The 26,791-nt window shown below is 35.3% G+C and overlaps 1 protein-coding gene across 1 annotated transcript; it reads left to right on the top strand.

Annotated features, from left to right (window-relative positions):
• The first annotated feature begins 550 nt into the window (after positions 1-550).
• On the top strand, positions 551-26,139 carry LOC149782927 (RNA-binding protein NOB1-like). The gene is made up of 8 exons (XM_089934484.1): positions 551-704; positions 7,403-7,535; positions 8,252-8,385; positions 9,667-9,738; positions 14,204-14,761; positions 18,003-18,100; positions 23,114-23,255; positions 25,738-26,139. Exons 1-8 carry the CDS (start codon positions 642-644, stop codon positions 26,008-26,010), a joined length of 1,473 nt encoding a protein of 490 aa, XP_089790610.1. The 5' UTR covers positions 551-641; the 3' UTR covers positions 26,011-26,139.
• The last annotated feature ends 652 nt before the right edge of the window (positions 26,140-26,791 follow it).

Raw genomic sequence — 26,791 nt, 5'->3', positions numbered from 1 at the left:
TATTGTCTAATAGCAACACGAGTTACTAAGACGGACAAGATCAAACGCAAGGATCATAATGAATGTTATTTCAAAGCATGGGACGACCGTGACAGTAATAATATTTTAATTAATTATGTATGGAACTAATCTATTTTAAGCCGACTTTGTTATGGATCTAATCTCAGCAATGTGCAGAATACATTATGGAGTGAGATGTCCTTATGATGTGCGGGGCCCAACGTAGCAAAAGCGATGAGCAGGGCTCCAAGCAAAACCATTGCATAGCGGAGTTGATTTCCTGAAAGTGTGGGGCCCAAGGCGGTTGCCTTGTTCGCCTTGGTCTAGGCCAGGGCCTTGATGTTCAGTCACCAGCGAAGCAGACCAAGTTTTCCTTTTGAAAGGGATAAATGATCGCCGCCCCCCCCCCCTTGTAAAATAACATAATTTTCATACGTTTCATTTATATTGTACAAGGTATAAATTATACTTCTATACAGCTGAAAATGACTAAAGAAACCTTCTTATAAAAGTTTTACTTTAAAATACGCAGAAAACCGTACCATGCAATTTCTCGAGAAAGAGTGCAACAATTTGGAAGTTCAAGTTGCTCCTCCATTCCTCGAGAATTGGCTATTTCCAATTTGTCGCCCTACAACAACATGGCGAAAGTAGTGCACGTTGTAGCAGATTCTGGTGCCTTTCTTAGAAATGCTCCGCTACAGGTATATTAACGAGGTTTTAAAATATATTATATCGTATGAAATAATAAGTTAAATGTTCTTATCGTTCTGAATAAATTGGGAGCTTCAAGAATTTCTAAAAACGGGTAAAATATATATTGCCCTGTAGCTTGGGATAGTCTTACCAATAGTTATACAATGTAATACAATGTAAGACATAGCACATGTTAATTTTGTTTTAGTGCTATGTCTTACTACCCAAATAACCGGCTTGTATAGCTTGTTCCGATGTCGGTTGACATCGGAACGAGTAGTCAAAGTTGCAGGAATATCTCGCACACTTGGCAGCCCATATCAACACTTCGACAAATTGTTATGTAATTAATATACTTGCTGTGCTGTTTTTTATCCTGGTGGAATCAAAATCTGAGACCTGCAGATGGACACATTTTCACATTCTGTTGACATACATTTGAATTTGTTGAAATGTCACGGACGTCTAGGTAGGTGCATGTAGGGGATATGTTTCTTGAATGACACGAAATGTTGCTTACAGTTCCAATAGGTATAGTATATTTTTTATTCATTTCGTTAAAGAATAATATTTCAACTCAACCCGATTTTGGCATACATGGCTTTCATCGCTTTCCAGCAAACTGAAATGTAGGTTAGTGAAACTTTAAAATATGTCCATTTCTTTTGTGAGAATTTGAATTTATTAGAGAAAAGACAAGAGTAAGTAAAGTCTGATTAAAACATTATGACTTTACTTTGTAGAAAGTGTCAGTACTTTAGTTGCCAGTTTTGTGAGATAGTCCTGAAAATTTGACTTTCTTTATGATGTTAGTTGACATCAAAACATGCTACACAGCAGTTTTTTTTTTCTTTTCACATGTCATCATTGGCCGAGTTAAACCCTGACACCCAAAACATAAGTATCAGCATCAAGGTCTTACATGTAGGACTAGTCTTACCACAGGAGTCTGATGTTTTATCAATATAATACGATAAAATCTTTGACAATACAAAATCACCTTATCAGTACTATAAATTAACACAAGGAGTGCAGACGTGTCCCCAACAATCTTCTCGATTTGACTTTTGTCACGCATCTTTTATTGCTTCAGAATCACCAAAAGACTGAAAAGCTACATCTATCCATTCAGATTACAGTAATTTACCAATGTCTAACTCTCTGACAACAATCACATGAATCTAATCCCGTGAATTAACCTTTATTTTCACCATTACGTTCACAAAGTCTTCCTGCAGGACTCCATCAGGCGGAGTAGCCAATTCTGCCATGGGATGAATAACGCTTTGAAAGTAATTTCACAAAATAAAATGTTTAACTTGCCTTTTATTTCAGATTGTATCATATGATAATTTTATATAAATTTCCTGAATAGAAATATCTAGTTAGAGCTAGGATAGTAGAAATGACTGTTGAAAGCATCATTTTACTTCCAATATTAAAGCCAAGATAGACGCAGGATTTGGTAGTATTATAAGATAACACAGACTCTGCTCAATGATCGGTATGAGTATTAGACCCTAACGGTTATTTACTGCAGAGTAGAATCTGATGAATCGGGTATTTCTGCCAGATGGTTGTTGTTGTCGAGTTTAACACCATTTTTCAGCACAAGATAGGCTATACATGGTGGCCTGTATAAATGATGGAGTGAAAACTGGAAAGAACCACCGACCTACGAGAAACTACTGGCAGCTGTCGCACATACCCACATTGGCCAAGCCTGAGACTCGAACCCACGCAGACATGTGAGATGGCATGATCTGTAACGTTGAGCCTGATGGTATCCTTTAGAAAGAATTTGTGACCATAATGGTGAAAATAAAGGTTTATTCGCCGGATTAGATTCGTGCAATGGTTGTCAGAGAGTTAGGCATTGGTACGTTACAGTATTTTGAATGGATAGGTGTAGGTTTTCAGCATTTTGGTGATTCTGAAGCAATAAAAGACGAGTGACAAATGTCAAATTGAGGCGATGGTTGGGGTCACGCTTGTACTACTTGTGTTAATTAATAGTACCGATAAGGTGATTTCATCGTACTTTATTGATAAAACGTCAGACTTCTGTGGTCCTACAAAAAAGTCATATCACATGATATTTTGTTTTGGTGCTACATCCTACTGCCTAAATAAACAACATTGTGTAATGTGTTCCAATGTTAACTACTGCATTTTATAATTGACATTTTTGCATTGTCTTGTAAAATGTTAAAAAGTATTGTTTTTGATTACATTTTATCTTCCCAGCTTGATTATTACTGTCTGCTGGGGATAGTTTCCTTATCAGTGTAATTTATTTTTGTTGTATGAAGATATCATCATTGATGTTCCCAATTTCCCATCTGCATGTTAAGTGCAATGTACAAAAGATAGACAAGTTTAAATTATTATGAACCTGGTTTCTTTCTTAGCAATACTGGGGGCCCCATCTGGCCAAGTGGTCTAAAGCTCTCACCGTTACGGATCATTGCCATCTCACCTCTCTCTTTGTGGGTTTGAGTCTTGGGCTTGGCCATTGGGGGTATATGAGAAAGCTTGCCAGGAGCTTCTCGTGGGTTGGTGGTTCTTCCTGGGGTTTTCCCAGGTTCTTCCTCCACCATTTAGACTGGCTGCCATGTATAGCCTATCTTGTGCTGAAAAATGGTGTTTAACTTTAAAACAACAACAACTTTCTTAGCAATACTGCTTCTGAACAGCATTATGGGATGGCTTGTTACCATCATCCAGTGTCATTCCATCTTTTAGCACAAGTGTGTTATTACTACTACCAGATTACATGGATGAATGCCATGAAAGTTTGCACACCCATTCATCCCAAGGCCTGTTTGGTTCTAAATGATTATGGTACTGCAGGTGTCAAGCTAGACTTAATTTTTAGGGAGAAGTAACTTCTTTTGGACTGAACAGGGAGAAGTGGGAGCAAAACAAGAAACAAAATGCTGTATATACATGTGTGTGTGTGTATTTTTGTTCTCTTATTTAATTTATACCCTCTATTTTAAAGTACACATATTTGCATTTAACTTTGGTTTTAATCAATACTTTATTTTCAAATGGAAATTTCCTGAGTTGTATGTATATTATAAACACATTTTGTATATGTATGAAAATTACCATATTCATAGTATGCAGTGTAGTTGGGTCATATGACTTTAAAAGAGAACAACAGAAGCTGTACATTGTATTGAATTTTAACTCGGTAGCTAAATTACAGTATTGTAAGTGTCACTTAGTAAAGATGCTTAATCAACTACCCTTAATCAAGATTTTTTTTTATTGTTACCTTCTGAAAGTTCATTATAAAATGGCAATTAAAATATTGTTATCACCACTCCTTCTGAATGAATGATCATATCAATATGGCGTTTTCACTGAGAGACTTTCCATAATACCTAGTTGGTCCTAAATGAAAAATTTTCTGCTTGGATGTCAAGAATTGCCATCTTGTTAATCATATTATTTACTCCTCCTGACAGGATGGTAATTGTGAAATGGGGTTTTCATTAAAGACTTGTTTTGATGTCTAGCTGGTTTTTAATAGTGCCATCTAATGTTTAATATGTCCACTGCAGCAGCCATTTTTAAAATATTGTTATTTCTACTTCTCCTTTGAGGAATGGCATATGTCATATCAGCATGTAGTTTTCACTGGAAGACATTTTATGGTATCTAGTTGGTCTTAAATAAAAATTGTGCCAATCTGATATTCATTGTGGTTGCCTATGTGGCCATTTTGAAAATTTTCCTGTCACCACTCTTTAATGGAAAGTCATACCAGCATAGTAGACTACTTATAGTGTTTGGATGGTCATGAATGAAAATGATGCAGATCTGAACCAGTATGAAAATCTCTTTTTAGATACTTGTCCAAAATTGTTGGTCATATTAACATTTGGTTTTCACCCCTCAAAAACTTCTTATGAAATATAGTTAAAAATGGTGCCCCACAGACATTCAGTATGGCTGTCACACTGAACAAATCTTGTCACTAATTCTCCTTAATCGATGGTCATATTTACCTGGGGTTTTCACCAAAAGTATTCCAATGATGTCTAGTTCATTTGAAATGAAAATGGTGCTGATCATACATTCAGAATATGGCTACCACACTGGCTAATTTGAAAATCTTATTACTCAAGAATAGCATAGACGGTTTCAACTCTCAGCAAGAAATGATCTTTTCTCGAATTTCTGGAAAAACATTTCTGACAGTAAAGAGTAAATTTCTTTGAGGGACTTGTATTTTCCTGCTAACCTGTGGATGATTGATTATGTCCACATTGTCTTTCCAAAACCACAGAGTTTTCTAGAGTCCTGTTGAAGTGATAATGACTTCATTTTCAAAGAAATCTTAATAAAAACTATTGACCAAATTGAGCAAAAGTTTGTTATTGCTACTCCTGGTTAACTACTTAGAAGATTGACATGAAACTTTACACATTTATCTCCTGATCTAGTTGGTTTGAACTGAAAATATGCCACACAATAATAAACCAATATGGCTACCATGACAGCCATCTTGAAAAATCTTGTTAGCACTACTTCTTTCAAATGGCCATAGAACACAATTAATTTTACTATATGTTCTCTACATATGTTTCTCAGTACTGACCCTTTCCACTGTGTGACAATCAATACAAATCATATGTTAATCTAAAATACTTTCAAAGATGACTTCACTGTGAAGTTCTTGTCAAAGATTGACCTACTCTTTTTTGAGATGCTGGACTGTCAACAGAGCAGCATGTAAACAGAACACAAATTTCACTTCCGGATCATCACCAAGGCCTTATTACTCACTGTGCACTGTTGCCGAAATACACATGGACAACCACACCCTGAGCTCATATTCTCAAGAATAAACAATTACCTTTAAATCCCTACCAAAAATGCATAAATAAAACTCTTCTATCACCACCAAAATGAGAGAGAAAAAAATATTCTAAAAATAGACTAGAACTACATTTGTGGGTACTGAACTGGAAGTACTAATTGTGGCCTGATTCCAAATGGATGTTCACATTTAGATTGGTTTTTCACTATAAGACTTCTTACAGTGTCTTTTTGGTCCTAAATTATAATGGTGCCTTTCTATCTCCAGTAACCTGCTACAGAAGCCATCTTGAAATCTTGTTATCATTACTCCTCTAGAATGGAAAGTCACATCATTATGGCATTTTCACCAGAAGACTTCTTATGATGTTGGTTCTAAATTAAAATACTGCTAATTTGTTGTCTGCTTTGGCCCTGGTCCTGCCTTGAGTGCATCCTCTGTGACAATGATTAGCACTAATACATTTACTAATATCAGCAAGCTGAAGTCTTATAAATGTATTTATGACGAAAGATTAAAGATAAATTCAAGGTGAATGTTCAAATATGTGATTAGAAAGTTCTTGTCAGTGGTATGTATATTTTATTTAATTGTTATTTTGTTAGTTTAAATTTTTGTAAATTTCATTACATGCTATTGTAATGTAACATTGTATGTTGGACTTGACCTTGTCCAAAATTAAGTTCATATCTGCCTGACCTAATTGACTTTTAAAAAAAAAATTATTTCATTTTATATAAACAACTAATAGTAGCTCCATTATTCTCTATGTGCATGAACTTAATATCAGGATTTTTATTCAGGTAAACAAGAAGGAGTAAGTATGATTGTTTGTGTCAAATTTTTGGAATTTCTTAAGTGAATTTTACAGGTTATTGTGTTGTAAGTAAACAAGGCTCATTAGATCATTCAAGAAGGTTATTTTTCATTTGGTAATTTTGTTTATAGAAAGTGCTAATTGTGACCTGATGTATAGTAGAGAAATATATATATTGCAACTTGAAAATTTTTCCAATTTGTGCTTTAACATCTAGCATTTTCAAGTTGTATTATATGTTGTGATACATTTATTTTTTTTTGTGCTGGAATCTTTTGACTTGGTTCAAATTATTGAATTCAAGTGATTATTTTCTCAGGAAATACAAAAGTGCTCTGATAAAATTCTTGGTTAAAGACATTCACTGGAATTTATACTGAATTAAAACCTGGAATTTTATTTCTGTGATTCAATAAAAGACTGTTGATACATCAACACTTCAGTAGCTACCACAGACACATCGGCTTCAGTTTTGAGATATTTTCTGGACTTGTACTGAATTTATTCAGGACTTTAAATTACTGGGACTTGTGTCTGTAATTCTTGGATTATTCTGGGATCTAATTCGTGATACTAAGTTGTTTTTTATAATTTTCACTTTGTATTGTAGGGAAATAAAATTATTTGTTAAATTTTACAAAACTTGTTTTTCACTCTTTTCTGGGCCATGAGTGGCCAAGTGGTTTAAAGTGCTCACCATTACAGATCATTGCCTTCTCACTTCTGTCTGTGTGGGTTCGAGTCTTGGGTTCAGCCAATGTGGGTATGTGAGAAAGCATGCCAGTAGCTTCATGGGTTGGTGGTTCTTTTTGGGGTTTTCCTCCACCATTGACACTGGCCACCATGTATAGCCTATCTTGTGCTGAAAAATGGCATTAAACCCTAAAATAACAATAACTTTTACTCTTTTCTGTTACTTATTTTAAGAGCATAGACTTGTAATACAGACACTAAAGCACTATAATTGATTAAAGCTAAAACATTTCTGGCACACCAAATAAAATGCTAGACAAGTGAATAGTAGTCAACTTCATTTTTTAAATTTTGTTTTACAGAGCATTGGAGAGAACATATACAGTCTTCCAGAAGTTGTCAATGAAGTCAGGGATAAAGAAACCAGACAAAGGCTTCAGGTCTTGCCTTATGACATAATATTTAGGCAGCCATCCCCAGAAGCCATAAAATTTGGTTAGTATGACTCGGTGTATGCACATATGGTATTAGGTCAAGTTATATATAGGATATTCTATTTAGTGCATTTGGGTCGAGTAAAACTTGTTTTGTGAATGAGAACAAATGTTTTAGCATCACATGCTTTGACCTGGCCATCTCATATAAAATTTATTGCAAGTTTGATCACAAGTTCTGGAACAGTTTTGTCATATTTCTTGTGTCAGATAAAACCTAGCACTTGAACTAAAATAAATGAAATCAGAGAACATGGTAATCTGGAAAAAAATTAATGATTCTTATAGATGTTCTGAATTTTTAATTGCAGCTCATATAATTTTGCCTACAGTGAACAAAGTAGACTTTATGGCTATAAAACAGTGGAACTGAAAAATATGTTACATGAAGGTTTAATGGTACATCAGCAGAAATCCTAGATATTAAGTACCAGGCAACAGCTAGTTACCAAAAGCTAAAAGGTAAAGATGTTGCAAAAATAAAACCTCAAAAAAAACCCATACAAACGAAAGATCAAAAAAGGTCCATTCTCAGTACAATATAATATCATTTATTTAAATGCTAATGAATTTGTGCAGGAAAAAGAAAAGAACTTTGGCAATTGGTTAAGAGAAAGAGAGAGAACATTATTTGAATTAGAGAAAGAGACAAGTTGACTGAAACAATTATTTAGATGCTGCATATTTATAAATTATATATTATTTCTCTCTTAACAGTGACAGATTTTTCCAAGAAAACAGGGGATTACCGTAATCTCTCAGCTGTTGATATCAGAGTTATGGCACTTGCCTATCAGTTAGAAAAGGAGTTTCTTGGCACTGATCACATAAAATTGGCACCCGACAGTAAGGTATGTTTTGATGGGGAATAAAAAATAATATCCTTTCATTTTTTGTTATACTGGTCAAACATCAGGATAGATTATGCCATGGCAAATTTTCCCCAGCCATCTATTAGACAGTGAAACTATTGCGAAGATTGGTATAGAACTTAAATGCACATTCATCCCAGGGTCTGTATTGAAAATGAGGTCCCATGAACATCAGATATGTTCACCATGATCTCCATCTTAAAAACCTTGTTATCACCCATCCTGCTGAATAGATGTTCACATCAACATGGGCTTTTCACTGGAAGACATTATGTTCGTGTCTAATTGGTACTAGATAAAAATGGTGCCAATGTGGCCACAATGTTGACCATCTTGAAATTTATGTTATTGCTTCTTTACATGAGGAGATAGTTCTTTTAACATGCAGTTTCATCAAAAGACTTCGTATGATATTCATCAATGGAAAGTCATAGCAACATGTAGTTCCTAACATAAGACTCTTTATGATATTTGGTTGGTTCTAAGTTATATTGATGCCAATATGACCACCATTGTGGCTATATAGAAAATTATGTTATTGCTGCTTCACCTGAGGAGATGGTTGTATTAATATGGGCTTTTCATTAAAAGATTTCTATGTAGTTGGTCCCAGTCTGACCACCAACATTGCATAGCAACTATTTTGAAAATCATCATAATGCTGTTTTTTTGTAACAAGTGGTCATGGCAACATAGGAGTACTTATGATGTTTAGTTGGTCCTAAATAAAAATAGGGCCAATATCATTTCATCAAAACAGCCATGGTGACCAGCTTTAAAAAAATTTTATTACTACTTTTCTTGAATGGATGGGTGTATCAATGTGGGGTTTTGACTGAAAGACTTTTTGTTTATATCCAAAATCTTTTGCTGAAAGCTTCGTTAAAGAGGGCCATAGGTTGACCAAGAAAGCTTTGCTAGAAAGGATGATTGCTTGTGAAAATTATGCTGTCCAGCAAGGGCATTACAAACATTTCACACTAAAATAAAAATTAGAATTAGCAGATTTATCAAATCAGAGTAATGGCAAGATAGTACAACTTGTAACACCTGAATATACAAACAGTTGCTCTAGATCAGATTGTTATAGTTTTTCCTCAGTTAATACTGTATTTGTATTTGATTTAGGAATATCTGTCTATAACAGACACAGTAAATCAGTCCATGGATTGTCCACTTGAAACACATTTTTTAACAGTGTCTGATTATTTGTTCTGCTCTTGAAGATGCGTATCCAAAATCATTTTGTGGTAATTTCAGGTTGAATGGACAGCCACCAAAAGGATGCTGGAAAAACCAACAGATATTGCCGGCTTTTATTTATCACCAAAGGTATGAATTCTTGTCATCAGGTCTTATATTTATTATTCATTAGTATCCCTGTTAAAAGGCAGACCTGCCATCTCCTACGATTTTGCAGTAAGTCTTATGAAATTTACCCTTAAATTATGGACTTAAGGCATACAAGCAAAACACTACGGAAAATGATCATCGCCAAAAAATCCAGAAAATTTGTTCATCCGTGTTTGATTTGGATCTGGGTTTCATATTAGAAGTAGTGAAATTGGTCAGAGAACCTGACTAATTTTACAGCAGCACGACACTTTTAACTGCACATATTTAGCCATGCGACGTGTCTGCATGATCAAACTGTTGATCATGGAATTTTTTTTTTAAATGGCATCCAGCAAGCAATGCATATTTAAGACAAAAGGGGAAATAAGCCTCTTGAAAAGTGTTAATAATCAACACAGAAAAATAAAAAGGAATATTCAGAGTCTTGTAAATATAAGCTGGAAGGAACACAGTTATGTTTATTGGACATCACGTGCCAATTTGAGTATGATTCATGGTGGGAAATACGATTGCCGTTGTCATGTGAAATGGAAAAAAGAATTTCCGAGAATTACATCAAGTTGGGAGATAACAACAAGCCATTGAGCTCCGTAGGGTTTGGAACTAAAAATTTGTGCAACTGTGCTAGTGGTAAATAAAGTCTACGCGTACTTTACAAACTTTCAGTTGAACATAATGTTTATCGTCTCTGCACGTTCCGAATACCAAACTTTTAATTACGTTTCCAGCTTTACAATAACATTTTATAATATTTTGTTACATCTTATTGAAAAATGGTCAAACTTATGGAAAACAATCAACTGCCTTACTGAGACGGACTCGTCAGGGTTGGCAGGTCTGAAAAGGAAATGTAGGATTTCACTCAGTCATATATCATACATTGATTGTCTTATATAGCATCAGTTATTAATGTGTTTTGCTGTACATATATTTTGTGACCAACCTTGAACAGTGTACACCCGTGTCAACCATTCCATAATCCCATAATACTGGGGAATTGGGGTAATATGCTGTCTAAACCTAGTGTATTTACCATTTATACTGAGACTGTTGAAAGCTTGGACACCCTTGTTGTTTTTTGCAAAATAAATTTGTAATGTGCTGTAATTTTTGGATATTTCAGTTCAGTGAGGGTAAATAGCAAGTAACAATATACATGTCATTGTGATTAAGATGTTGATGTTCTTAACACATTTGCCTGATTTTTCAGCACCATTATTTTTAGGAATTAGCATAGATCTTTTTAATCACACATCCTAAGACTTGTAATTTACATGAACTATAGATATACAATAATTATGGTGCAAATGATGGTAACTGCCTTGAAACATAAGCTATAGATATACAATAATTATGGTGCAAATGATGGTAACTGCCTTGAAACATAAGCTATAGATATACAATAATTATGATGCAAATGATGGTAAGTGCCTTAAAACATAAGCTATAGATATACAATAATTATGGTGCAGGTGATGGTAACTGCCTTGAAACATAAGCTGTAGATATACAATAATTATGGTGCAAATGATGGTAACTGCCTTGAAACATAAGCTATAGATATACAATAATTATGATGCAAATGATGGTAACTGCCTTGAAACATAAGCTATAGATATACAATAATTATGGTGCAGGTGATGGTAACTGCCTTGAAACATAAGCTATAGATATACAATAATTATGATGCAAATGATGGTAGGTGCCTTAAAACATAAGCTATAGATATACAATAATTATGGTGCAGGTGATGGTAACTGCCTTGAAACATAAGCTATAGATATACAATAATTATGGTGCAGGTGATGGTAACTGCCTTAAAATATAAGCTATAGATATACAATAATTATTGTGCAAATGATGGTAAGTGCCTTGAAACATAAGCTATAGATATACAATATTTATTGTGCAAATGATGGTAACTGCCTTGAAACATAAGCTATAGATATACAATAATTATGATGCAAGTGATGGTAACTGCCTTAAAACATAAGCTATAGATATACAATAATTATTGTGCAAATGATGGTAACTGCCTTGAAACATAAACTATAGATATACAATAATTATGGTGCAAATGATGGTAACTGCCTTAAAACATAAACTATAGATATAGAATAATTATGGTGCAAGTGATGGTAACTGCCTTGAAACATAAAACTTAAATAGTATTTTGCTCTGCAGTATATCACTGCACATATTTGCAATTTGTTTTGGGAGTCAGTGGAATTATAATGGCTAGCTCTTGAGTACAAAGTTAAACCAAGTTTCATATAAGCAGTGAATCAAATGCTTGCCTTTTATTCAGATGTCCAACAAATTCATAGCCTGTAATCTCTGCATTTATTAGCTTTTTTGGGTGTGTCAAAATATACATTATAAATTACATTTTCTGAAATCTTCGAGACCTCTTTGTGCATTCACTATCACATACATATTTGTTCCACATACTGGGATTCTTTTAATGAGATTTGGCCAAGGATTTAAAAAAAAATAAAGGCTAGGCTTAAAAATACAATAAGCTGCTTTCATGCATTTGGTTGATTTTTCAGCACTATTTGTTTTTTAAATTAGTATGAACCTGCAGTTGTGTGTCATACAAATCCCACTTGACTGAGAATTTACATAATATATGGACATTTTTCCTGACAGTTGACAGAGAGAAGTTATTTTTGTTAATGGAAAGTTCAAGATCATATTAAATATTTTATTTCTGACCGAATAGAGCAAACTGTTTCTGCTTAATTAGTCTACTTGAAGACAGCACAACAGGTCATCTTAGATTGTGTCCAAAAACATAAGTTCTGGAAACAAATCAGTCAAAAAAATGTCCAAAAATTATGAGGCATTTGAATATTTTGTGTCAAAAATTATGATGTCATTTCAATGAAACTGCATCATTTTGTATAGGCGGAAGAGTTTATGAAAGGGCCTTTTGTTCATCAAATGTCTTTTAACATAAGTGTACATCTGTTAACACAAGTTTCTTATCAGTATTGCTCCCAAACTACTTGGAGGATTGCCAATAAGCTTTGCACACACATTTGACCCAAGGTCTAGTTGGTCCTAAATAAAAATGGACATTTAATATGGTGGCAGCCACAGTGGTCATCTTGAAAATCTTATTATGGCAAATCCCTCTGAATTGAGGGTCATATTAACATAGAGCTTTCACTAAAGATTTTTTATGGTATCAATTTTGTCATAACTGGATACAGTGACAATCTGACATCCAGTATTCCCACCATGGCAGTTATCTTGAAAATTGTTATCATTAATCTTACAGAACAGAAAGTCATATTATGATATGGTTTTCACTGGAAGACTTCTTTTGGTGTCTAAATGGTATTTAAGGAAATTCTGACATCCAAAATGACCATCACAGAAACCATCTAAAATAATTAGTATTATCAGTGCTCCATGTAATGGAAAGTCTTGTTCTCATTGGTTTTCACCAGCAGACTGATTATCATATTTCGTTGGATTTTTATAACTATTGTGCTGTTCTAACCAGTTTTTATTGTTACTCAAGGGACTGTCATCCAATACATGAGTTTTTCACCAGAAGACTTCTTATAGTGTTAAGTAAATGAAAATGATACTGATCTAACATCCATTACAGTCACCATAGCAGCCATCTTGAAAATATTGACTTGGGGGTTTTACCGAAAGAATTTTAGTCATATCTAGTTGGTCCTAAATACAAATAGTGCAAATCATATATCCAGTATGGCTGCCACAATGGGCTTGTTGAAAATCTTGTTATCACTACTCCTCCTGCATCGATGGGTTTATTGGTGTGGGGTTTTCACTGGAAGTTTTATGATGATGTCTAGTTTGTCATAAATTCAAATGGTGCCAATCCAGTATGGCTGCCATAACAGCTGATTTGAAAATATTGTCACTTAAGAATACTAGAGATGGTTTTATCACTCATCAGTTAAAAAGAAGAAAATGGTCTTACTTGAGTGTCTGGTAGTTCTTTTAGGACAATATAGCATCAGTTTTTGCAAGGGACTCTTGCAGCACAGTTGGTAGAGGATTGAACCTGCAATTCAAGGGTCACATGTTCAGTACCCGCACAGATCATGTGGGATTGGCTGCCTCAGTTCAACCATGGGAAAGACATTCAGCTGACATCTCCTTGGCATGAATGTGTTAAATGTGGCATGGAAACCAACAAAATCGAATAAATCATATTTATTTGCTTTTACATTGATGTGTATTTTTTGCTTATTGTGTAAACAAAATTAAGAAACTATTTTACTTTATCAACAACAAAACAGAGAGGTTAGAATAAATGTTCCTGGGGACAGCAATATGGACAAGATCAAGTCAGGTCGGCCATTGTGGTATGCTTCTTTCAGAGGCACTGTACTTCACTTTCCTCTGTACAGTGTACTATTTCAGGTGATTTCATAATATGTTTCCTTGCTTTCAGAAATCAACATCTAGAGCTGCATCTGAAAGCACAGGCACACATGTATCAGAACCTGAAACAAGTCAGGGTTGTTTTAGAACAGAGGAAACATCAGGGAAAGTCCCGTGTGTAGATTGTGCTGAATCCAGTTCTCAGAACAAGTCAGCTGAAAACCAGTCTATTTCTGACATAAACATGGATGCAAATATTGAAATAAGTGATACAGTAGAAAAAGAAGATAGTACAGAAGATAATTTGGTAAAAGCTGATGTGTTACATAAAGAAAATGCTGAAAACAGTGATGATGTAATCAAGGATGACAACATTAAATCTGATAACAGAAAAAATGTAGATAATATTGATAATGAAGGAGAAGTCATTCCTGACAACCATCTTGAAGAGGGCAGTACAGATGAGGAAGAAGAAGATGAGGGTGCTGCTGATGATGATGATGATGATGATGATGATGGGTGGATAACACCAAGTAATATCAAGGCAATGAAAGATAAAATGGCCACAGAAGACACAGAGCAAGCTAAAGTTGTTGTTGGCTGCCTTACAACAGACTTTTCAATGCAGGTATTTGTAGCGAAGTTATTGCTTTTTTCCATAAAGTTGGTGTTAATACAACTATTAAATTAAACAATTAAAACATTTCATTCATGCCTTCTACAAAATATACATACTAGGTGCATACAATGTCATTCCAATGTTGCTCAAAGCCAGTAAAATCTGGTTTCTACTGGTAGTCAGTGACAGTAGCTTCTTTAGCAGATTTGAAGAAAATTACTAAACATATGTCAAAACAACATTATTCTCAGGTTCTGTCAAATCATTATTTTCAGGGTTTTTGTTGTTTGTCTTTTATGCCAAGTCAAAAGTGGGTAGGTAGTTATAATTTGCAAGATGTTCTTGTTAACCATCTCTTTCTGAGTGGTCAGTTATGCATACACATTTTGTGCTTTCTTAATGATAATTTTGGTTCCATTTGCAGTAGATAGGTAGGTAGATAGATACACTGGTTGATTTAATGGTACATCAGCACAATACTGGCTCTATAGGCCAATGTAAAGTTGAACTTTTTAAAAAAAAAGATTGAAAGTTACAATGCAAAGAGAACAGATTTAAAAAAAATACTTTATGTGGAAATGACACCAACACATACATGGCAATCATTACACTTTTTTCCACTAAATTACGCCTTATGTGTAAATGTATTCGGATTACGTGTTTTCGGTATATCACCCTCCCAATTTTTTTCATATAATTTGTTTTCTCATTTTTATTAACATCCCATTAATCCCACAGACCATATTCTAGAAAAAGGGGCTTCTATGTAACTAAGAGTATGTTTGTCCATAGACTTACATGCACTTTCCTAACAGTATTATGTTCTATTTATAGCAGTTGCCCAATTTCCAAGAAATATGCTAGTTCTACTTTCAAACTTTTGACCTTGGTTTCTGTTTATAACAGCTGTATGGCTTAATTAGGAGAGAACAGACTGACTTTCTTACTTGTAATCTTTGCTCACAGATTCTTTGTTCAAATTGATAATTAGTACAGAACCAGTCTGTAGGTATTTAGCACTAAAAGTCAAGTCGGATTTATTCTAGTCGATGCGTGTGTTAGAGCAAAAATGTTTTTCAAATAATTTCACAGATGGATTAGAAAAGATGAAAAATCGTTTCAGAGATGAATACATGAATTACATATTACAGCGTTCCATTCTAAGACAGCTTCATGCCATCCTGCAGGCTGTGTGGATAGGATTTTAATATTGGTCATGGTGGTAAAAGAAAGCAACCTTGAATTAGCTCATTTTCCTAACTCCATTACTATGGTAACTTCTTTTTTTTTTACAGCAGAATTAAATTGTGGACACGAATTTTATAAATGCAGAGGTGTTATGTACTGATTTCTTAAAAGAACGGATGTTTCCTGATTCCAAAGTTGTAGAAAATATGCATGTGCAAGAACAAAATCATCTAATATTGTTAGGTGTTTAGCAGAAGATAATTCACTTAAAATTGCAGAAGCCATGAAAATTGGGCTGTTTAATATTGCAACAGACAGGAGTAGTGATTATGATGACAAAAAGTTGTACCCAGTCTGTGTAAGAGACTTTGACAACGAAAAGGGCAAAGTCAGAGTGCTCTTCTTTCATTACCAGAATTAACAGTAGATTCCACTGGAGAAAGCAGTTTTTTATTTGCTTGATAATGCTTTGAATAAATATATGTTGGCAGAACTGTATGGGGTTATCAGCTGATGTTGTATCCTTGATGACTGGAATTCATAAAAGAGTTGCATAGTGTATTTTGAAAAATGTCTCCATCATTGTTCATATCAGGTTGTCTCTGTCATATGATGCACCATGCTGCAGGAAAGGCTGCTGATAAATTTGAAAGAGAACTCCTGAATTATCGAGTTGGCACTCTACATGACAATGTACTTCATGGGGACAGAGTTAATTTTGTCATCCTATTTGCGAGCTAAAAGACACAATAACTGGAAGAGATAAATTTCCTCCTCTTTGTCAGGTTATGAAAGGAATATTGGTTCTTTACCATTCTAATGCTGACTAGTGGGAGATTGTTCAGCATTGTTAACAAAAGTAAAACTGAATTCAGATCCAGTCTCTGTAATAACACAGCACTTAGTGCTCTGTTGGTGTGCAAAACATTTATAGTCTCAGCTGGTACAAAGTGTTTTGAAATGCAGTATGAGAGTGTTGCTTTATAAAGCTCAAAGAGTTATATACGAAAACTTGAAGCAGTAATTGATGTTAAAAGTCCAGAGAGGTAAATAAATTATTTTGTACATAGGCTTATTGCATTTTTGTCATGTTATATGTGGATTACTCTTTTTCTGCTCGAATTACTCTTTTTGTCCACTAGGATTACTCTTTTTCCTCGCCAGGGGTTGGCATGTATGCTAACATTTCATTGTCTAATCACTTTAGTCTGAACTTATTTTTTGCATGAACGATAAATAATGTTTAATTTTTTACAGTGGTTACTTGAGAATACTAAAACTCCGTGGAGATGAGCTGTGTCATCACACTCTCATCTAGTCAAAAGTTCTTGACTCACCTGTCCAAGTATTAAACTTGTTGCATTGTTGTTAGCAGTGTGAAAGTTTTTTTAAATTTCTGAAAGTCACATTATGTTGGATGTTCAGTGTACCATGATAAGTTGAATTTTCAATGTAGCATTATATGTTGAATATTTAATGTACCATGATATGTTGAATGTTCAATGTACCCTGATATTTTCAATGTACCATGATATGTTGAATGTTTAGTGTACCATGATATGTTGAATGTTCAATGTACCCTGATATATTGAATGTTCACTGTACTATATGTTGAATGTTCAGTGTACCATGATATTTTCAGTGTACCATGATATGTTGAATGTTTAGTGTACCATGATATATTGAATGTTACTGACTCATCAGCATAAACAGAGAGCTAGTCAGATTGTTAAAAAGCTGTTCACATGTGGACACCACATTGTTTCTGATCAGTTAGAATTGATTTACTTGCTACAAAATAAAAGCAAACTAATGCTGTTCACAGGAGAGACACAGTATTCATTGTTTTTAATTGGGTAGAATTGCCTTATTTTCTAGGATAAATATCAGCCAAACGCTACTCACTAGTGTGACACTGTCTTCCTTGTTTCAAAGATGGTGGAATCATTTTCTTTCTAGAAAAAAGGCCATTGATCATTTTAGGACCTCATGAACAGGTATTTTGTTATCAATATTTAACCGTATTTTTGTTCCTGGAATTTATTTCAAGTATTTGTTTCAGAATGTTCTCATACAGATGGGGCTAAATGTAATCTCTGTGGATGGGATGCTCATTAGGAGGGCCAAGAATTTTGTCCTGCGATGCTTTGCTTGCATGAAGTAAGTTTTGCAATCGGAATTAAGAATGACCACATTTGGAATGTTGAAGTATTTACTTATTGAACAATTAGTATTTTCACATAGATACATGTCCAAAGAACAAACAAAAAAATCTTCAGTTTATGTGCATTTTCAAGCACAACGGGGTTCGTGCAGACCATGAAAATTTTGAAAGTTTGTGGTTTCAGGTGGCCATTTCATGTCATGAAAAATCACTTTTTTTGAAAGGTTTTGAGGGAAATTGGAGTAAAAAATTTTCTTTTCATGTTTTATTTGCTGTTTTATTTTCATTCCATTATACAAGGTCTTGATTTAATATATCAGTTTGTCAGTTGTTATGACAGCACCTACCTTTAATGGCATTAAACCCTACAACAACAACAAAGCACTTACCTTTGTCTTCTGTGTAATAGAACAAAAGGAAGTAACTAATGAACCTAATGTTTGTAGGATCTTGCATACATGTTCAATTCATCTTCCAACCATGTTTTTCTGCAAAGATTTTGTCAGTGTCTTCGAAGTATGAGGAATGTTTTTAGGCATGCATAACTGATCCATTGATATGAAATGTGACACTTTCTTAAATATTTTGGATTAATATCACTCAAGCAATGCCTAGAAAGCGATCTTTTCAAGCTAATGGCTGGAGAAGTCACACTTTACAGGGTGGTTAAAAAAAAATCTCAGTCATTTTCATTTTGTGATCTGGTTATTTCGTAACCAGTTTGTTTTGTACCTGCGATTTTTATCTGGCAATTTCAGAAGCTGTTTTTGTAAGGTAATTTAACCCATTCTTTGGTAATGTTTGAACTAGAACATATAATTATTGCATAATTATTATTCTAATTATTGCTTCATTTTTTTATTAATAGTTTGATTTCCTTATTCCTTTTCTCTAATTACAGTATTTTATTATTTAAATCTGATTGATTGCTTGGTAAATACTTTTCTTTCTGTCTAACCACCTGTACATTCAGCTCTTCTGTTCTATTTGTACAAGTCTTAAACACTATTTATAAACTTATTCTTGTGATTTTATGCACTTTAATACTGATGTATATAAACTGTTATTTTTAAAATCCATTTTACACTTGTTTTATATTTTTCTTCTTCAGATTTTTGCATTTTATTGTATTTTCAACAATTTTAAACCTTGACTTGTATATAATTATAAACATACACAATTTTTTCTATTAAATGCAAATAATGTTAACTGAAAATACAATACCATGTATAGAAATACTGGTTACAAAACATCCTGGTTTCAAAATGATCTGCACCTGAAAGGAACATGTGTTTTGCGCTGTTCGTAAGAAAAGCTTAGAAGGAGCTGCAGTGGGAGAGCAAGCCATTTGCAAACAAGGAAAATGGCAAAAGAACAAGGATTTATCAAAACAGTCACAGCATTGCCATGTTAAAGCTTGTTTAGTAAATGTATGCTCTGTCTGGACTTGGAGAATTGTCAGAAAGATAGCTATGCAGTCAGGGCATTTAAAAGAACTGTTAAGGGCATTTTAAAAAAATAGTGTCATGGGAATTTCAAAGAACAGTGTCAAGGGCGTTTCAAAGAACAGTGTCAAGGGCGTTTCAAAGAAGAGTGTTAAGGGCATTTCAAAGAACAGTGTTAAGGGCATTTAAAGAAGTGTTGAGGGCATTTAAAAGAATAGTGTTGAGGGCATTTAAAAGAACAGTGTTAAGGGCATTCCAGAGAACAGTGCCTTGTTACCAACTCTTCCTAAAATAATAGGTCAGTAAGTATTAAGAAAGCTGATCAGATTTATTATATTGTAGATTGATTTACAGCTAGTTATAAATTGCAAATGTTGTCATGTACTTATAGTTTATATTGTCATTTTATTTCACATTACTGTTCTTGCACATGTTAAAATAGTATAATAAACGTATTTTATTATTCAATAAGAGACAAGTTGCAATCATGTCATCTTGTGCTTCTCTCACCCAGTGTTCATAGTGCTTGGGCACAGTGAGGTAACAAGTGACAACATATTACACAATAATGCAACAATCACATCAATTCAAGCAGCGCAGTAAACTCTGATTTTACAAAAGTGGACATCCTTAAGAATGTTAATGCAGATATGATAGAAGACTCCTGTGGCCTATTTAAGCTGATATCACACACACAACCACCTTTGCCCTATAAAGGCTGATACAACATACAGAAACTCATGTGGCTGATATCACACAGAAACTCCTTTGGCTTATTAAATCTGTTATCACACAGAACTCCTTTGGCTTATTAAAGATGATAGAAACTCGTGTGGCCAATTTAAGCTGATATCACATGCACAAAAGTTCCTGTGGCCTATTTAAGCTAATATCATTTACATGGAAACTCTTGTGGCCTATTTAAGCTGATACTGTATCATATACACAGAAACTCCTGTGGCCAGTATATGCTGATATCATATACACAGAAAGTCCAGTGACCTATTTAAGCTAATATCACATATACACATTGAGTAATTTTGAGCCCTCCATGTCTTTGGCTACACTGTCATATGCAAGTGCTCATTGATAGACTGAGCTTGGGCTTTATAGGTAACGCTTTGATTTTGTGGAATTTATTGAAGGCTGCAACTGAACATGTCATTTGTTGCATCAAGATCAATTAACCGCCCTCTTTTACTTGCCACTATATGACGCTCATGGCTCAGTTAATAAGTTGTCACATGATTTTAAAAAGAAGCAATGAGATTAAGATTGATTATTTGCTGGAAGAGGCAGACATTTGCTTGGTACTGAAAAAGTACATATATTGGTGGATCAATCAAAAGGATTGTCAACTTGAAAATAAAGTGAGTGCTGCCTGTACAAGCACTGGCAGACAAGTTATATATGGAAAACAGGTACTCTATGGTTCATTTTATTACCCGGGTTATTATCAGTGGTTGGGTACTGAGTACCTGGATATCCATTGGCATTGTTATTTGAAGCGAGATTTTCAAGGGACACTGCCTATGAGCTGTGAAAATTGTACATAACAACCATATAGAACAAGCTGTCAAAGCTAGCAATAAATATATGCCTTTAAGCAATTTATTGTGAAAGTTAGTTCTTAGCACAGAACAGTATTCGTACACAGGTAAGTAATAGACTAAACTCAGAAACAATCATTTAAAAGCAGGGTATATAATATTCCATTTAAATACAGGGCATGTATATAATATGCCATTTAAAAACAGGGCAGGCCATATAGTGTGCCATTTAAGTATAGGGCAGGCATATAGTGTGCCATTCAAACAGGGCTGGCATATAGTGTGCTGTTCAAACACAGGGCTGGCATATAGTGTGCCGTTCAAACACAGCTGGCATATAGTGTGCCTTTCAAACATGGCTGGCATGTTCAGTGTGCTGTTCAAACAAAGGGCAGGCATATAGAGTGCTGTTCAAACACAGCTGGCATATAGTGTGTGCTCTTCAAACACAGGGTAGGCATATAGTGTGTGCTGTCGAAACAGGGCTGGCATATAGTTTGCTGTTCCAACACAGCTGGCATATAGTGTGTGCTGTTCCAACACAGGGCTGGCATATATTGTGTACTGTTTAAACACAGCACTGGCATATAGTGTGCTTTTGAGCTTTTCAAACACATTGCTGGCATATAGTGTGCCATTCAAATGGGGCAGGCATATAGTGTATCATTCAAACACAGCTGGCATATAGTGTGTGCTGTCGAAACGGAGCAGGCATGTAGTGTGTTGTTCAAACAGGGCAGGCATATAGTGTGCTGTTCAAATATGGCTGGCATATAGTGTGTGCTGTTCAAACAGGCTGGGTATATAGTGTGTCGTTAAAACATGGCTGGCATATAGTGTGCTGGTCAAACACAGGGCAGGCATATAGTGTGTACTGTTCAAACATGGCTGGCATATAGTGTGTGCTATTCAAACAGGGCAGGCATATAGTGTGCCATTCAAACACAGGGCAGACATATTCTGTACTGTTCAAACACAGGGCAGTCATATAGTGTGCCATTCAAACACAGGGCAGACATATTGTGTGCTGTTCAAACACAGGGCAGGCATATAGTGTGCCATTCAAACACAGGAGAGACATTGTTTGCAGTTTAAACACAGGGCAGTCATATAGTGTGCCAATTAAAATACAGGGTAGACATATAGTGTGCCAATTAAAATTACTGGGCAGTCATAAAATACAGGGTGGTCATATGGTGTGCCAATTAAAATTACAGGGCAGTCGTATAGTGTGCCAATTAAAATACAGGGTAGACATATTATGTGCTGTTCAAATACAGGGCAGGCATTATAGTGTGCCATTCAAACACAGGGCAGACATATTCTGTACTGTTCAAATACAGGGCAGTCATATAGTGTGCCATTCAAACACAGGGCAGACATATTGTGTGCTGTTCAAATACAGGGCAGGCATTATAGTGTACCATTCAAACACAGGGCAGACATATTGTGTGCTGTTCAAACACAGGGCAGGCATATAGTGTGCCATTCAAACACAGGGTAGACATATTGTGTGCTGTTCAAACACAGGGCAGGCATATAGTGTGCTATTCAAACACAGGGTAGACATATTATGTGCTGTTCAAACACAGGGCAGGCATATAGTGTTCCATTCAAACACAGGGTAGACATATTGTGTGCTGTTCAAATACAGGGCAGGCATATAGTGTTCCATTCAAACACAGGGTAGACATTGTGTGCTGTTCAAATACAGGGCAGGTATATAGTGTGCCATTCAAACAGGGTAGACATGTGTCACTACGAATGCTCTTATTCTCATCATTCATTTGACTCTAAAATGTTGCAAAGAGTACCAAGTGATACTGAGTCTGAAATAAATTACATTTTCTCACATCTTTCAGTCATAATAGAAAATTCAGGACATAGTTTACATTGGATGAGTTCTTATAAAACCATATAATTAAACCTAGTCAGCAGTAATTTATGTCATGTGATTGATATCATGCTCCACTTCCGCCTCTTGTTGATGACCTGCTAATGTTTTCAATTTCAGAATATGCAAGGATTTGACTAAAGAATTCTGCCCACATTGTGGTAATAAATCTTTGCAACGAGTTTCCATGACTGTTGAAGAAGATGGCACAATCAGATATTTTCTTTCTCGAAGGAAACCAGTGACAGCAAAGGGTCTTAAGGTACATTATTGTTGGAGATTAACCAGAGGAAAAATAAACATGGTTTTGGCATGTACATATATGATTTTACACATGAAATTTAAAACCCTACTATGTGTGTAATATTGTCCATATCCATCTGTTTATTGTGGTGAGGGCATGTTATGTGGTAGGGCAAGTTTATTGTGGTTGGAATATGTTGCTTGGTAGGGTAAGTTTATTGTGGTGAGGGCATGTTGTGTGGTAGGGCCAGTTTATTGTGGTTGGGATATGTTGTTTGGTAGGGCAGGTTTATTGTGGTGGGGGCTAGTTTATTGTTGTTATAGGGTTTAACGCCATTTTTCAGCACAAGATAGGCTATACATGGCGGCCAGTATAACTGGTGGAGGAAGAACCCTGGAAAACACAGGGAAGAACCACTGACCCATGAGAAGCTACTGGCAGGCTTTCCCACGTACCCACACTAGCCGAGCCTTGGACACGAACACACGCAGACAGAGGTGAGATGGCAGTGATCCGGAACGGTGAGTGCTTTAGACCACTCAGCCACTCGGGGCCCCCCTAGTTTATTGTGGTAGGGGCATGTTGTGTGGTTGGGGCAAGTGTATTGTGGCAGGGGCATGTTGTGTTATCCTTCTTTATGTATCAGATTCAGTATGATTGGCACATGTGATGTTCTCCATCTGTTGAATTTTTTTGTTCATGCCAGTTTTCAGGTACTGTGGAGGCGATCATGTTTCATGAACACAATCTCCAGATTTTATATCCACAAAAAATACCCATTTAAGTAGGCACACACCCCAACCCCCCTTGGGTTGAATCATTATGAAGCTAAGACAGTTCCTTTTGTGACATATTCACTTGCCCATGTGACCTTGGAGTCAAGGTAAAAGTAAGAAATATGTTCCTGTTTCCTAAACTCTGTGATGGATTTTCCTCATTTTTGTGACTGATCATTTTGAAACTATTACAATTCATTCTGTGACACACATGCTTGCCCACACACATTACTTGACCACACACATGCTTGCCCACACATACTTGACCACATACATGCTTGCCCACACACATACTTTGCCCCAATATTACTTTTACAACAATACTTTGATTGGTCTTTGGGGTCGACGTGCAGGCCCAGATCTTTGGGTTTGTCATGCAGGCCCTGGTCTTTGGGCTTGTCATGCAGGCCCTGGTTTTTGGGCTTGACATGCAGGCCCTGGTCTTTGGGCTTGTCATGCAGGCCCTGGTCTTTGGGATTGTCATGCAGGCCCTGCTCTTTGGGCTTGTCATGCAGGCCCTGGTCTTTGGGCTTGTCATGCAGGCCCTGGTCTGTGGGCTTGAAATGCAGGCCCTGGTCTTTGGGCTTGACATGCAGGCCCTTGTCTTTAGGCTTGAAATGCAGGTCCCTAGCGTCCTTCATGTTAATATTAATTATTAAATGTGCAACACTGTACATCAGAAAAATGTCATCAATCACAGAATAGTGTTATGTATATTATAATTAATTGTTTGTTGGTTTGAAAATATTTTTTATTCCATTACATGCTGTTTTGGTGTGGCATTGTTTACTGGGTTTGACATTGTCCAGAATTGAAACATTGTATCTTGTTGCTGACCTTGTTCCAAAATCAGTGACAGTTTTGGTAAACAACTTATTTTTTATATTTGTTATCTGTCTCAGGGTAAGAATCATTGAGTTGAGTCAAGGTCATACCAGGACTATGTGACATTAGGCACGTGTTAATTCATAAACAAACTTCTATTTTTTCCAGAAAGATGAACTTTTGACTCCCATCCAGGCATTTGTTTTGCATTTTAGTTAGTCTCATAACTGATGTTATGATAAGAATTTCATGCCATAACACTTGAGAAGTCAAGTTGTTTTATGTTGTGACCAGTTTGGGGCTGAAATTTCCTTTTCTTCAAATTATTGAATTTCAAGTGATTGTTTTCCCTGGAAATACTAAAGTGCTCAAAATTAATTCTTGGATAAAGGCATTTACTGGAATTTATACGGAATTCAAAAACTTGAAAAATATTTTCTGTGATTCAACAAGAGACTGTTGACATATCAGTACAGCGCTGACTATTGCATATGTCATTGACTTCCATCTTGGATTTTCATTGGGATTTGAACTGTGATTCACATAGAACTTTTCATTGATAGAACTTGTGTTTTTTAATTCTTGGATTACAATTTGGATTTAATTTGCAATACCGTAAGTTCTTTTTTCTTATTTTGTTTACTTTGTAGTCTAGGGAAATAAATTATTTGTTAAATTTTACAATGCTTGTTGTCTTCACTCTTTTCTGTTATTTTAAGAGAATAGACTCATAACAACAGTAGCCAGTTTGGGAAGGAGATTCAATCTGAACAATTTTTTTAAATCACAAAATATTTGTAGCAAACATACCATTATTATTGAATTTCATTTTGAAATACTAATGACACTGAAATAATAAAACTTTTCTGTAGATGAAGTTCATAATGTTTACATTTCAGTATTCCTTGCCAATGCCAAGAGGAGGGAAGCATGCAGAAAATCCAAGACTATGTGAAGACCAGCCAGCTGCTCAGCAAAGAATGTCAAAGAAAGCACGACAAGAGAAGGGTATTTTTAATTCTGATTACATTCCTGGCCAGTCCCCATTCTCAGTAAATGATGTCACCAGCCGAGCAGCTCAGCTGGGAATACAAAGTCATGAAGGCAGAAATGCTTACTGGATGAAAAGAAACCCTAATGAAGTGAAAAAGAACTATGGCAGAAGAAAATGACATTGACATGATGTTATATTTAGATTTGTGAAGGAATACATGTATGTTCATTGTTACATTTGAAGTACAGACCAGGCATAAAGGTTATTATCAGATGTAAGAACGAAATAAATTCATATGTAAAACTGAGAGCCTAATTGTTCTTTAACCGTAATTTACTTGGACTTTGTAAATAGTGTAGTGTAGACAGAGTAAAATGAAAATTTGTTCAGTGACTGCATTATTCTAATGCCCAGTTGTATGATGTTTAATAATAATGGGAAAGATATCAATGATCATACTATTGACTTCATGTTTTATTTTGTTTTTTTTTATAAATAAATTTGCAAGAAATGGTCCTCGTATGGAGTAATAGTAAGTATTAACTTGTGTTTACATACAGTTTCATTTATGTATCCTTTAATATTAATGTAATAATGCACCTTGAAAAACACAGTTTTGAACCTTGAAAAAACCTTGAAAAGTTTGAATGAAATATGCTAACCCTGTCCAAGACTATCACAGCACCACCAGGCACATGCTGCATACAGTGCCCAGTTTAACACTTCATTGCCCATGAACCCAGCTTAACAGCAGTCTAACCTGCGTAGTGCTGCAGGACACTTCTCACAGACAATGTCCAGTCTGTACAGGCACTCTCATGGATCAGTCTAACATGCATAGCACTGTTAGGCACTTCAATCTAACCTGCATAGTACCTCTTGATACTTTTGATGTACAATATCCATCTTGGTGGCTCAGTTTCCAAGAGTTGTCTCTTCACTCGTCCTCGAGTCTTTGC

This window comes from Sinohyriopsis cumingii, chromosome 15 (genome assembly GCF_028554795.1).
Source record: "Sinohyriopsis cumingii isolate HCF-2022 chromosome 15, ASM2855479v2, whole genome shotgun sequence".
Classification (NCBI taxonomy): Eukaryota; Metazoa; Mollusca; class Bivalvia; order Unionida; family Unionidae; genus Sinohyriopsis; species Sinohyriopsis cumingii.
This window is presented reverse-complemented; position numbering and strand designations above follow the sequence as displayed.